Source organism: Idiotropiscis lumnitzeri, chromosome 6 (assembly GCF_059441095.1).
Source record: "Idiotropiscis lumnitzeri isolate Australia: NSW breed Sydney's pygmy pipehorse chromosome 6, RoL_Ilum_1.0, whole genome shotgun sequence".
In the NCBI taxonomy this organism is placed as follows: domain Eukaryota; kingdom Metazoa; phylum Chordata; class Actinopteri; order Syngnathiformes; family Syngnathidae; genus Idiotropiscis; species Idiotropiscis lumnitzeri.
In genome coordinates, this window is record NC_142396.1 from 14,579,238 (window position 1) to 14,593,165 (window position 13,928).

At 40.0% G+C, this 13,928-nt stretch overlaps 1 protein-coding gene across 8 annotated transcripts; it reads left to right on the top strand.

The window, feature by feature from the left end:
- Positions 1–1,131: 1,131 nt before the first annotated feature.
- LOC148335362 (carbohydrate sulfotransferase 1) lies at positions 1,132–13,174 on the top strand. 8 transcript variants are annotated; one of them, XM_088299502.1, is made up of 5 exons: positions 1,133–1,262; positions 1,464–1,539; positions 2,239–2,270; positions 5,150–5,325; positions 11,588–13,174. In XM_088299502.1, exons 4-5 carry the CDS (start codon positions 5,187–5,189, stop codon positions 12,754–12,756), a joined length of 1,308 nt encoding a protein of 435 aa, XP_088155628.1. In that variant the 5' UTR covers positions 1,133–1,262; positions 1,464–1,539; positions 2,239–2,270; positions 5,150–5,186; the 3' UTR covers positions 12,757–13,174. The 8 variants fall into 8 exon arrangements, with proteins under 8 accessions (XP_088155626.1, XP_088155628.1, XP_088155624.1 ...); XM_088299498.1 differs by adding an exon at positions 2,509–2,581 and having other exon boundaries at positions 1,155–2,270; XM_088299496.1 differs by having other exon boundaries at positions 1,155–1,366; positions 1,464–2,589.
- The last annotated feature ends 754 nt before the right edge of the window (positions 13,175–13,928 follow it).

Consider the following 13,928-nt stretch of genomic DNA (forward strand, 5'->3'; position numbering starts at 1 on the left):
ATCAACAATTCAAATTGGAGATCATGCCCTGTATTATGGTATGTAGTATGTAGCCTTATATCTCATTTATTTGACGGCAACATCTTGCAGGGATGAAAACTAAATGTAAATGTAATATTCTGCACCTCATCTCACCTGTATTGCTTTGATTCCCGCGGCAGGCTTTGAAAACAAAACACATTATCATGGTCTTAAAGCTGTGAAACAAGTCCCAACCTCAGTAGACATATCATATGACACCTCGAATCTTATGCAATGCTATACTTTTACATACATCCATTTTCTATCGTGACAGCCCGCAATACACTTTAGTTTAAATTGACTTTGGTGAAAGAAAGGCTTCACCCTGGACTCTAATAAATGTCTTATACATTCTGCAGATGAGTAAATACATACCAATTGCCACTGGAAAAAAAAAAGAGTAATTATCCATGTATCAAGAACATGCACAATCCATACATCTATTGTAAAACCAAACCAATTTTTTGTTCAGTGAACATGATTAAGCCAGTGTGCCGAAGTCACAGCATGAAATCAAGCAGAACTCCCCCTAACATCTTCTTCATGGACTGATGATGCTGTCACTGGCTGTATCTGAACCCATAATGACCCCCAGGAGCCACGATATTGCACGTAGTGCTCCATGCATGGAAGTCAGTATAGCACATTTGATGATAACAGTCATCCTCACTTGAATGAGGGAACACAAAGGTCGTGTCACGGTGTGTGTGTGTGCGCACACGCCATCTTCATTTAATGTTGGTGAGAATCCCCGCCAAGAACATTATATTGATGATGTTTATGTTCAAAGTGAGAAGTGATTGTTGATGCCTGGCAGCAGCTGACAAAAACTGCTTTCCAGGATATGTATATGAGCCATGTCTTACATTAAAAAAACACAGACTTCAAGTTATCCACAAACTAAATCAATTCATGTGTTTAGTTGGGCTAAATTGACATGACTTATTCGGACGTCATGCAACATGCACGCCATGCAAGGTGCAGGATGAGGCTCGACAATACAATTTTGCGCCCAATCTGGAGACTCCGGTTGAAGCCTGTGTGCTCCCTTGCCCCCACTTCCCTCCTCCTCTTCTTCCTCCTCATCCTCATCACTAAGCCTCCCGCTGCTCTGGCGCATCTCCATTCCTAACTCCTGCACCGGCTCCTCGGCATCACACACACACAAAAGCAAAGAAGAAGAAAAAAAAAAAACAGCACCAGAGAGGACCGGACCAGTATCACAATAAAATAAGCGCGCGGTAAGGAAACAATTCACGTTCGATGCTTTTGCGGCTGTTACGCGCGCTTAGGTGTAGCGTTGAGAGGAGCTGTGATCGGACTTTTTGCACATGACAGCGAGGATGTGAGGTTACACTTCTCTGTTAATTATATCACTCATTAACACAGTACGGCATGCTGTAATGTTGTGGTTTCTCCTTTTTTCCCTTCAATCATTGCAGCCCGCATCCGTGTACAAAGGTTCACAAGAAGTTCAAGGTTTCCTCAAGACTGTTTACGACCGATCATTTACGACAGGTGTATTTATACCTTTATATTTTAAAATGCGAAATGGCATTTTAACATGATTTTTCAGTACTAAAAGATCACGTGACGTCCCCCCTCGCTGCACGAGAGTAAAACGCATCTCTGCGATGACTATAATCCGATTAAGTTTTCCTGAGTTGTTTGTATTTTTCTTCGTGTGTGTGCGTGTTTGCTGGCGTAATTGTGCTGGACAAGCTGTATCCTTTGTCTCATCTGTGGAGCTCTGTTATCCCGTGGTAGTGCACTTTTGAAGCAATTTGACAAAACCAATGCAGGTTTTAAACTCCCCTAAAAGATTGTCATTAATAACCAAAAGTAAAAGCCGGGATACTTTTTGTTATTTTGTAGTTGCTTTAAAAAAATATTTTTTTGCTTTTTTTTATTTCTTCATTACTGTGTATTGTGTGCGTGTGTGCGCGTGTGTGTAACATTTGAAATAAAAAAAAAAAAAGAGGACCAGCCCTCCGATGTAATAAACCGCTTTGCCCTGAGTATTAAAGACTTTACTATGCAACACCGTACCGGAAAAATCATATGCACCATGTTGCTTTCACTCTTGCATCCTAAATCCCTCAGTCCCTCCCTCATCAGGTACCTCTGACCTCATTTGTTGCTTTATGGTCCACATAGTGTGTACCTTGCAGGAATGCTATTATGTTCAACATGTTTACTTTTATTTTATCTCAACAGCACCACCTGTGTTCCTTCACTACTGGCACAAGGTTTGTCTTGCAGAGGCTTTTATGAGCCACTACAAACAACGTTGTGGGATGTACAGTTTGTGTATATGTTGGAGAGATACAAAAGAAAAAGATGAGACCATTGTCTTCACTTTAGCACTATACACTATAGCATGCTTGGTCTAGCGTTTGGCACTTATAAACAAGGGGCGGACAGAAGACTCGCATATCAATATGTTCTAAATCACTGAAGCATCTGTCTTCCTTCTCCGGAGGGCAGCAGGGTGTGAGGAGCTGGCAGTTTGATCATGACTGGAAAGAAAAACAAGACCTGTAGCTGTGGAATCACACAGGTCAGCCAGTGAGTTATTCAGCACATGCAGGCCAGCGAAAACGCTGACATTTTGGTTTTCTTCGGAGACTAAGATGATAATCGCGCCATATCTGCATTAAGGGCGGAAAGGCATTGTTACATCATATTCACTAGATAGCACCGTTTTTATCCATCCATCCATCCATTTGCTATGGTGCTTGTTCCCATCAGGTCAGAGTGAACTGGAGCTTGCATATTTATTTACTAAAGTGAATACTTGATATTTATTTTAAAACATCTTCTAATTTAGAGTAGGTATTAATTTGTACAAATGCTTTTGTCAGAGTGGCGGTACACGCGTTGCTATTTGTTGTTTTGTCAGTGGAGAATTAGAATTTCCATGTTACAATGGGAATCTAATGGGTAACTTGTTCACATTAGCTGTTTCTATTCCCATGTCCTATTATTTTGTTCCCATCAATAATGCAGTGCAGTAAGAGGCAGAAGTAATTATTTCCCACTTGTTTTCTAACCTGTCAACTACAATACATCAACAGTAGAAACAGAAAACAAATATGGTTGTTATTGACTAAATTGATTCATGTCTTAAAATGGTAGCACTTGGTGGAAAGGTGGCAATAGTAAAAGTACTGGCATACCTTGTGGCACAACCTTTTAATGAAGGTAGCAAAGAGGAGACCTATGGGGAGAGATGAATATTTATTCAAGTGCACATTGTATTCAGCAAATAATAGATGCACATCCAGAACTTTCTGAGGCTATGTCCACTAACTCCGTTGCGAGCTGGCTTATTCCAACCCGGAAATTGATTGTTTGGGTACTTTCAGAGCAGTAAGTATGCATGAGTGGAACAGTTGGGTTAAACAGACAGGCAGGAGTAAAGAATTATTGATATATTGTGAAAAAAGAATATATATACATATATATATATATATATATATATATATATATATATATATATATATATATATATATATATATATATATAAAGAGAGAGAGAGATAGACAGATAGCACCAAGCACCACGGGTCGGGCCGTGCATGTAAATCCCTTTTTTGTCAGATTTTTAATTTCTACGTTAATGGGGTTCCTGCGTTACAGACATCCCATTAACATGAAAATTAGGGGGGAAAAAAATACAAAATTGGACATACATGTTTTTTAGCAGGACAGCAGTTTATGTAGAAACAATTTCCCCCTGAGGGCTTGATTGTGTGATTTCTCTTGGTTTGTAACTGTATGCAGACAGAATTGCTGATGATGTCAGATCAGTTTCGTTCTCCAACACGCAGAGCAAATGTCTTTGGTTTGGTGTTGTTTATGTTTAATGGAACATCAAAAGCTGATCACAGCTCAATGTGACCAATTCACGCAGATATAAGTCTGCATCAGAGACACATGCACAGCATGAACGAACAAGGACCAGACTTGGAAAACAAGGAGACAGAAAAAAAAGCAATATCAGTGATATGATGCATCATTTACATGTGGTTTTGTTTGTGGTTGCTTGAGCACAGCCACTCTGAGTGATGGAGAGTCAGGCTTCCTAGGTGAATATCCAACATCGCGTTTATGCACAGACAAGAGACAAATGGCTCCCGATTTTATAGATATCTTTCAAAAAAGATTTTTGCTTCCTTTTGTCAAAGAGGTTAAAAGTGTGCAAGAGAAAGTTTAGCATTTTCATCTATGGAGACTAGGTACAGAGCTTGTGGGCTTTTATCTGAGCTAGTATTAAAGGCTAAATTGCCCACAAGAGAGGAAAATTGACTGAAATAATGGTACTGTGTGTCTGGTATATACTGATCTTGTTTGGGTCTGTGTCTTCCTTTAGGAAAAAAAATCTTTGGGACAAGAGTTTTCAAAGGGACTTCAGATGCACAAGCAAGAAAAAAAATCTCTATTTTAAAACCGGATTTGCTGATTTCCGCTATGTTAAAGGAAACATTGTTTGTAAGAGCAGAGTGGACTCTGGTGCAAGAAGTAAACTCTACAGCTCAAAGAAAAAGATTGTTGACCCAGTTGTAAAATAAATATTCATTTGTAATACTGAAAACAGAGCCACTGCAATGTATTTAACAAATCTGGAATAATTAAATAGTTATTAAGATTATTATTATTATTATTATTATTATTATTATTATTATTATTATTATTATTATAATTATTATTATTATTATTATTACTATTATTTTTATTATATTTTATTATTATCATTATTTTATTTTTATTTTTTTATTGTTTTTTAAATTAGCACTATTATATTACACATAGCACTGCTAGACCTTTTGCACGATATTGAATGAATTAGCATGCAAATACTGTATGCATATAATGCGTATAATTTTTATTTTTGCTAAATCACACTGACAAAGTGATAGAAATTCGACACCGATCATATAAATGCATCATTTTTAACACCCAAAACTGACATTTGAAGTTAAAAAAATATATATGATTTTTAAAAATGCATGTGTCTTTTAAGGGCCCTTAACCATAAACATAGAAACATGAATTGAACAAAAGTTGTGCTTGTATAAAGCTGGAATCTAATTGCGTACATGTGTGTATGTGTGTTCATCATCAGTGTAAAGGATGTAGAGCCAGCGGGGTGGAGGAACAGGATGGAGTGCTCCTGGAAGGCAGTGCTGCTGCTGGTGTGTGCTTCACTGGGGGTCCAGTACACGGCTATTCGCACACTGAGGGACTCGCTGGCTGGACCTTGTCAGGGTGTTTACCAGTGTCAGAGCAGACATCACAGAGGTACCAGTCCGAACATAAAATATCAAAAATACAGATAAGATCATGTCTGATGTAGTGACAAAGGTAAATCTTATTTTTTAACAGTAGTCATATCCTGTCAAAGTGAATTTAGTAACCTTTCATAACTTGAAGGACATTGACATTGATACTCGCTACTCCAGATTTGGGGCTGTCTCAATCCCAGACAATTCTTCTAACCCTGTTTTACGACACTCACCCACTACAAAAAATGAATTCACGAGCATCCTTAACTCCCTGTCCCCTGGGAAAATCAATTCTGTCTCCTTCTCCTCAATTGCTCCTTGCTTTACCTCACAGCTCAGGTCTATGAAATCTAAAGTTCGACAATGACTCACAGTACAAATGTACATATTCCAAATTTGTCATTAGAAGGATTCAATAGCCCGAGCTAAAACAACCTAGTTCTCTGGCCTGATCTTATCAAATATACTCTTCTCAGTCTCCACTAAATTACCCAGCCACCTCAATTCTCTACCTCTATACATGAACACACTGGACACCTGAATCTTATTAACGCTGTTTTTTAACATGAAAATCCAAACTATTCACCAACACCACTAAAATGCATTACCTTTCCGCAAATGGGAGCCTCTTCCCTCTGTCAGTCTTTCTTTCCCTTTTTTACCCCCTGATTCCTCCTTAATCTCCCATTTTATTCATAAATCCAACCCTCCCCTTGTCTGCTTGATCCCCTCCCCAAAGTCTTGGTCAAATTCGGTCTCTCCTCCCTCCTTCCCCTCAGTTCAGCCATTGTCACTCCAGCCTCCATTAGCATCATTCACATCAGCCTAGATTGGGTCCATTCCTACCTTAAAGAACGCGCTCAGGGTCGACTTCACAAAGAATGAAATGCGGCCACTGCAAGCACCTTTAATTGCATTTCATTAGAACTCACACTTTGTTCCATCTTAACGTTCTGTTCACCAAGGATATTGCGCTAATGACATACCAGCCCACAAAGTTTGACAGTGGTTTAGAGTTTGTAGCTGTTTTCCGCTGATTGCACACATGCCAAAGTATAAATGCTGCTTTGTGCTAAGAGCACCTTGGCAGAACAATAGCAGTTAGGGAGAGACCCTTTCACAAATCACAACTCATAACACAGCTTTACTCAAGCTGATGTCATTTGTCTCTGCCCCTTTCTGCTCTTTATTTTCATGTTAATTTCTTTTACAAATTTGGGCAACAGGTCAAGTGTGTATTGGACCGGCCCGGGTCTTTTATGGCCCGAAATTATTTTGATGAGTGGGAGGGAAATGGGATGTTACGTAATTAAGACGATAGATCTTTCTACATGTTGGAAGTTTCTCTGCCAAATATATGCATAATACCTCCTAGAAATATGTGCAAATACCTCCAGCGCACCAAGAAACATTCTGCTTGGTATCTCAGTTACAGACACATTTCACCAACTGCGGTTGCATTAGAAAATAAACACTGTTTGCTCCAGTTTTACCTGTTAGCACCACGCAAAGGTTACGCAATCCATAATTGAATTTGACCCTCTGTTTATCCAGCTAAAGTTCATCTCATCCGTTCCCTCTCCAGTGACTTCTGATGTGCCCCAGGGCTCTGTCCCGGGGCACCTGCTTTTTATCATCTATCTCCGCCCCCTTAGTGCTATTTTCCATAAATACCGTATTTTCCAGACTATAAGCTACTACCTTTTTCCAAGATTTTGAACCATGCGGCTAATACACCGGTGCGGCTTTTCTGTGGATTTTTCTTTCATATGTAGTAGCGCTCTATAGTTCAGAAAATACACTATGTAAATCTAGATTTTTTTTTCACTCTGGTCTGTTCGGTTTTAATTAGCAAAGTTGTTGTCGTGTTAAAAGGCACTGTTTTATCAATTTGTTTATATACTTTTTTGTACAATCACAGTACAAAATCATTCTGTACATGCAGTAAACAACTAATTTTTTTCAACATAGAAAACTGCGGCTTATAGCCTGGTGCGGCTTGTATATCATTTTTTCATTTTTAACACAATTCCTGTCTTCCACCCATTTTTCTTACATTCTGCCTGTCAGACATTAACTCCCGGTTCACATGTAAATCCATGAACTTAAACAACAACCAAACCAAAATTCTCAGAATTGGCGCCATAATTACATTATCCAAAGCTTACAGTTTTACCATCTAAGATTAGAATCTGGGTGTGATCTTCGACAGCGCACTATCATTCTATTTACATACCAATAACGTAACGCCGACTGCTTACTTCCACCTAGGCTAACTCAATAGACTCCGCCCCTCCCTCACCATCCAGTCTACCATTATCCTGGTCCACAGTCTTGTTACCTCACCTATTGACTCTTGCAAATCTCTCCTCTTTGGGCTCCCTCACAATTCCTTACATAAACTCCAACTGCTCTAGAACTCTACATTACCCAAACCCCTTCTTCCCATCATATTACCCCCTTCCTCCAGAACTTCATTGGCTCCCATTCAAACAGAGGATCCACTTCAAACTCGTGCTTTACACCATCGAGGCCATTCATTACATTGCACCTCCATATTTTTCTGACCTCCTCCATATCGACACTGCAACCCGCAGCCTCTGGTCCTCCTCCTTCATCCATCTGACTGCACTCTTTGCTCTGTACCATGGGGAGCAGTGCTTAGAGTTGCTCTCTTCCACAGCTCTGGGACTCCTCCACCGCCACCTGACCTCTGCAACTCAAATTCTCTCATTACATTTTTGAAACGCAAAACATATCTGTGCATAATCACATACTCACCTTAACTTGATTGCTTTGTATTTTTTTTAATCTATCTATTATATTTGTTAATTTGATGTACTGAGTGCTTGAGGGTCTTAAAAGTGAAATGTGCTTACAAATATAATGTATTATTCGTAGTAGTAATAGTAAAGACAGGTCAAATCACAAAGGAAACATGCTGCGGTTGAAGCCAAAGAAAGAGGAGAGCACATCATTAACCCGCTGAATCCCGAGTAGAGGTGTGAAAATTGAAATAAGATTCATTTTACAATCACCCTTCATTTTTTTCCTCCATTAATCCCCTCTACTGTGCACCCCCATTTGCAATCAACTCCTCATCAGTAGTAATTACATGTTAGCTGTTTGTGCTATATATGGAGATTGAGCATTTCATAAGTCCTCACAGTAACCACAAGAAGACAAGCTTCTTTCTAATGATTTATACTCTCTTGCTTGGTTTCTTCCCATTTTTCTTTCGAGCTAACACTGATGATCTGATCAAAAGTGATTAACTTATATTTTAAAGTAATTGTTTCAAAACGATCCAAATAGCCCCTCAAGAATTTAGTCCACGAGAAGAGGATCAATTTTGATTTAATAGAAGCTCATTGACAATATTACTGGATTCTTTTCTTAATTGACATTAATGAGCCAATCTCTCTTCGTTCAATTTTGAAAATAGTAAGACTGCCGAAATAACAAGTATTTACTTCTTCACATCTGAAATGCTGGTGTTTTGTGGGACTTAAGTGGCTAACATGTCTCTTGAAATCTCATGTGGATGTCAGGGATAGTTGATCTTGGCTGACTGGCGTTGTGTGTGGTCTCCTGTTCCAAAAAGCTGTGTGTCTTGACTATATAGACTAGATACTGTACAGCAGGCGTGGGCAAACTACGGTACGGGGCCGTTAAACATTTTAATCCGGCCCGCGGAACTTGGAAAAAATTAAATGAATAAACCTTGTTAATGTTTTATTTCCTCAATTCAGTGGTTTTTCAAAGACATATATATTGTTGTAATGTTTTTGTTCACTTTCATTTAAAATTAAATGTAATTTTTTTTCTCCGATGAGATGAGGTTACTAAAACACTCCATCCATCTGCTCCTGGTCCGGCCCCTCTGTCAAATTTTAGAACCCATTATGGCCCGCCAATCAAATGGTTTGCCCACCCCTGCTGTACAGTATCTAATCGTCAGCCTTTGTCGAAAAGCATAGTAGTCGTTGCTGCATTCTGAGTACTGGTGGGGTAAGCCAAGTTTCCTGACATCCAAGCCAGGAGATCCGAGGGCATTCACGGAAGTTCGCCCAACCAGGATGTGTGATTTGGAAAAGGTATTGGACCGTATTCCTTATGGTATACAGCGGGAGTGAGCCAGGATTACCGGGATTGATGCCCAAAACTGCTGATCTTTTGATACCTGTACAATTTAAGAAGTAACTTGGTCCACATTGACAATGGACTCTGCCAAGGTTCCGCATCAGTTGGAGGCGACTGTGGCTTTTCCAGGAAGAACTAAATCTGCTGTCATGGGTCTCGGTTGGAAAGGAGTAAATGTCCAGTTTATATTAAATGGTATATTTATGTTCCCAGCGCCACATATGGTCACCTACAATTAATGTTTCTCAATCAGCTCTGCAATGAGGTGTTCCAGGCCTGTGGTCAGGGAAGATCTATGGACCACACTGGTGGGACTAACACATGGCCAGCCTCTGAATACCTCAGTGTCCTTTCAGTGGAACTGGCAGACATGGTCAGAAATTGGGAAATCTCGCTTTCTCGCCTAGCCTTCTGCCTTCTAGCCAAGGAAATTGACGGATAGTTGTTGCGAAATGTTTGCACATTATACTTAGTGTAATAAGATTTCATTTAGGCCTGCCATTTATATAATCTATCCATCCATCTATATATGAAACTTGTTTTGCCCAGGGTCACGTTGGAGCTGGAGCCCATTTTTTATCTTATTTTCATTTTATTATTTGTTCGAAAGGGACAATGTGCAATACCTGCGTAAATGTGCCAAAGTCAGCGTACAGGTAATTTCCATTCGTCGTCGCTTGGAAGGTCACATAAGACAAAGACAGGACAAATCAACATGCTAGAAAATCCTTCAATAGTTCACAATGACACATTTAATCAACAGTCTAAAGTGCTTAAGAGCAAATAGAGAAGCACTTTCAATATTTAGGGCTGCAATTTGTAATTATTATTTAAACCAAGTAAAGTAATTAAAAGTAATCATTAAAATGTGCGAGAAAATCCAGGTGTATTGCCTTCCCCGGTCACTTGGAGGTGACCAAGACATGAGCAGCTATCAAAATGTATGAATAAATATGTTCAGTCACTAAATCAGTCATACCTACTATTTAATTATATATTACATAATAAGCACAAACAATGTGTACGAAAATGGTGACTGATCACCACCAAAATGCAAATGCACATTACTACTCTTGTCCAATTCAAACAATGAAAGTATAAAAGCATACTACACAATAGTTTGGATCTATTTACATCAAACATGAGCTCATGTGATCACCTCCACAAAATCAACAATACCGTGACGATCGATTCTCCACTTACATAGGCTGACGGACACACGAGCAAGAATGTGCACACGAACCCCGACTTGTTGTATTTCGGACATTTAGCTACGCTAAAGTTGTGTCAACTCTCAGGAGGCAGACGGCGGCTGGCAGTGGGCAGCAGGCAGCCAGCAGACGGGAATGGATCTTTATTATCTTTATTATAAATGTGCACATCTACTCATTCCCACTTCAGTCTCTGTAAATATCCCAACTGGTGTTTTATGCCGCACACGTCCTCACCGTGATCAGCAAAAAAGCAGTGTGCTCTGCCCGTACATTTGCTCACACATTTCCTCATTCTCATTTCAATCAGCCATGGAGAGGTTAATCCTTTTGATATGTTGAAGTAGTAGTAGGTAGGGATGACCACATGAATCTAAGCAATGACACTACAATGATTTCCAATGTATAGTTTCTCATCGGTCCCTTTTGTAACTCCCACTGAGACATTGAGAGAGTGGAGGGAGACATGGCCATATTCCTCATTATAAGTAGGCGTTTTTCAAGTTGTTACTTATTTCCTAATTTCTCCTAAATTAATAGATAAAAAAAACTGAAAAATCCACTCATTTTTAGCCATATCTGGGCTTTTGTCATTTCTGTCAACTCATCTGTCTTCTGAAGCTTCGCCATGATTGGTCGTTAGATGAGCAACTGTGATGTCATTTTCAGTCCACAACAAGTGGCAAAATGCCCACCGCCCGATATGGCTCAAAACGAGTGGATTTTAGTGCTTAACTCATATTCCACAAACATAATATTAATCAGAATACCATGTTTAAGAGAGAAAACAATGCACACAGCAATAACTATGAACAGCACTACACGAAATATTCATCTTGGAAATGAAAAGGAAACATGCTTTAGATTGTATATGGACTGAAACAAAACAAAAGAATCACATGTATTTTTTTTGTCTTCTCAAAGAATCCAATTGGAGAACCTTGTGTGATGACAGTTGGAAGCCCATGGAGTCCACTCAGAAGCACATCCTGCTGTTTGCTACCACACGCAGTGGTTCATCCTTCACCGGTCAGCTGCTCAACCAGCATCCAGAGATCTTTTACATGTTTGAACCTTTATACCACATCCAGCAGGCCTTCACAAATTCCAGCGGCAGAATTCGACGTACTTTGGACCGCCGGGCCCTGCTGGGAGCGTATAGAGACCTCTTGCTCAACTTGTACAAATGTGACCTTCACTTTATGGAGAGTTACATCCGCCCTGAGCCCCAGGACCATGTCACTAATTCCTTTTTTCGTAGAAGCTCGAGTCATGCGCTTTGTTCTCCTCCTGTGTGCGCGGAAGGAGGGAATGGAACAGCACTTGATCTACCTGAAGAAAGTTGGTGTACCAAGAAGTGCGGCATCTTGAACCTCACCTTAGCATCAAGGTCGTGTCTGTCAAGAGGCCACGTAGCCATAAAGACTGTTCGGATCCCCGAGGTGAGGGATCTGAGAACTTTGGTTGAAGATCCACGACTGGACCTAAAAATCATTCACCTGGTGAGGGACCCTCGAGCCATTCTGGCCTCACGTATGGCAGCGTTTTCAGATCAGTTTCGTGCTTGGAAAATATGGAACGTCACAGGGCGCCAACCGCGATACGTGGACCTATCGCAGATCACCAGCACCTGCAAGGACATGTTGGCATCCGCAGAAGCAGGACTGCAGAGACCAACTTGGCTCCAGGGCCGCTACCTTTTAGTGAGATATGAAGACCTCGCTTTTAACCCAAAGCACATGGCAGACAAGCTCTACCAGTTTATTGGCCTAGAGATGGAGGACAGGGTGCAGACATGGATTACAAGGAACACCAACAGCAATTTGTCCGCTCCATTTGAATGGAATTACAAATACTCCACCACCAGAGACTCCAGAATGACGGCCGAAAGTTGGAGGCTTCGTCTGGGCTATGATATTGTCAGGACTGTGCAGAATCTGTGTAATGACACGTTGGCCCTTCTGGGATACAGACGTGTTCATTCTTCAGTCCAACTAAAAAACTTGTCGTATAGTCTAGTTGAACCCATCCCATTTCAACCCAACCTTTCCCAAACGTGGGTCACGACCAAAAATGGTCGTGCATGCACATAATTCATTATTAATTCATTTTGTATTTTCATCCTTTCTTTCTTTCTTTTGTTCTTTCTTTTGTTCTTTCTTTTGTTCTTTCTTTCTTAATCTTTGATAAATACTGTGTGCATATTTGAACATAATTAAGTTTGGAAAAAATTTGTAATTTGGGTCTTGCGACTGAAGAGGTTTAGGATACCCTCCAACCCGTCCTTGATAAATAAAAACAATAATAGTAATAATAAATGTGCCTAGGATACCCTTGATAAATAAAAACAATAATAGTAATAATAAATGTGCCTGTTGCGCTGTTATGTATTTATATCTTTTTTTTTTTACCAGTGATTCAGTGCTCGTCTTGATGCAAAAATAATTAAATTAAAACATGTTTTATGTAAATATCTTGTTTACATTTCCAATAAAAAAAATGGTGAAAGGTTTTTTTTTTTTTTACTGATGGTGTATTGGTACAATCGCCTGACTTGTGTGCGAGCAGCGTGGGATCGGTTCCTGTTCTGTTTGCCCAAAGGCAGCTGAGAAGGGCTCCGGCACGGATGAAAGAAAAAAAAACTTGCAGTAGTTTCGATTTATTTAATACGCGAGGCTGAAAATATTTTACTTTGAAAAGTGACCAGCTTCTCTCCATTGCATCCATCTTTGATGGATGCATGTCAAGATGCTTATTGTCTCGGTCATAGTACACTAATATTAAACCCACAAGCAAAAGAAATGAGTAAAAACCAGACCGCATACAATGCCTGCTCTGCACAATATGCGGAGAGCACGCGCGCATACACACACACAAATTACAAGTTAAGATTTTCTTTTCTGCATTTCCTCAGCTGGCACGTTTCATGCATGTCAACTTTGTATGTAGGACACAGTCCGTATTGAGACGAGAGACGAGCTAGCGAGCAATAGAAGTGTGCTCTTGTCATGATGACATGAGTGTTCCTCCATCAGCTAGACACCGATGTGTGCAAATATTTGAATTCTAAACACGCGATACTTGACCCGGTTAGTGACGATTAAAGGGACGGACAAAAAACTCTTCCGTCCTTGCTTATTGTGTCCTTTTAAACTTCTCATCCCCCAGCCCAGAAATGGGCATTCCATCCCTAAGACGAAATGCCAAACTCTGAAGATAGTGGTCAGCCTGGTATAGGAGGATACCTTATGCTCCATCTGAAGAC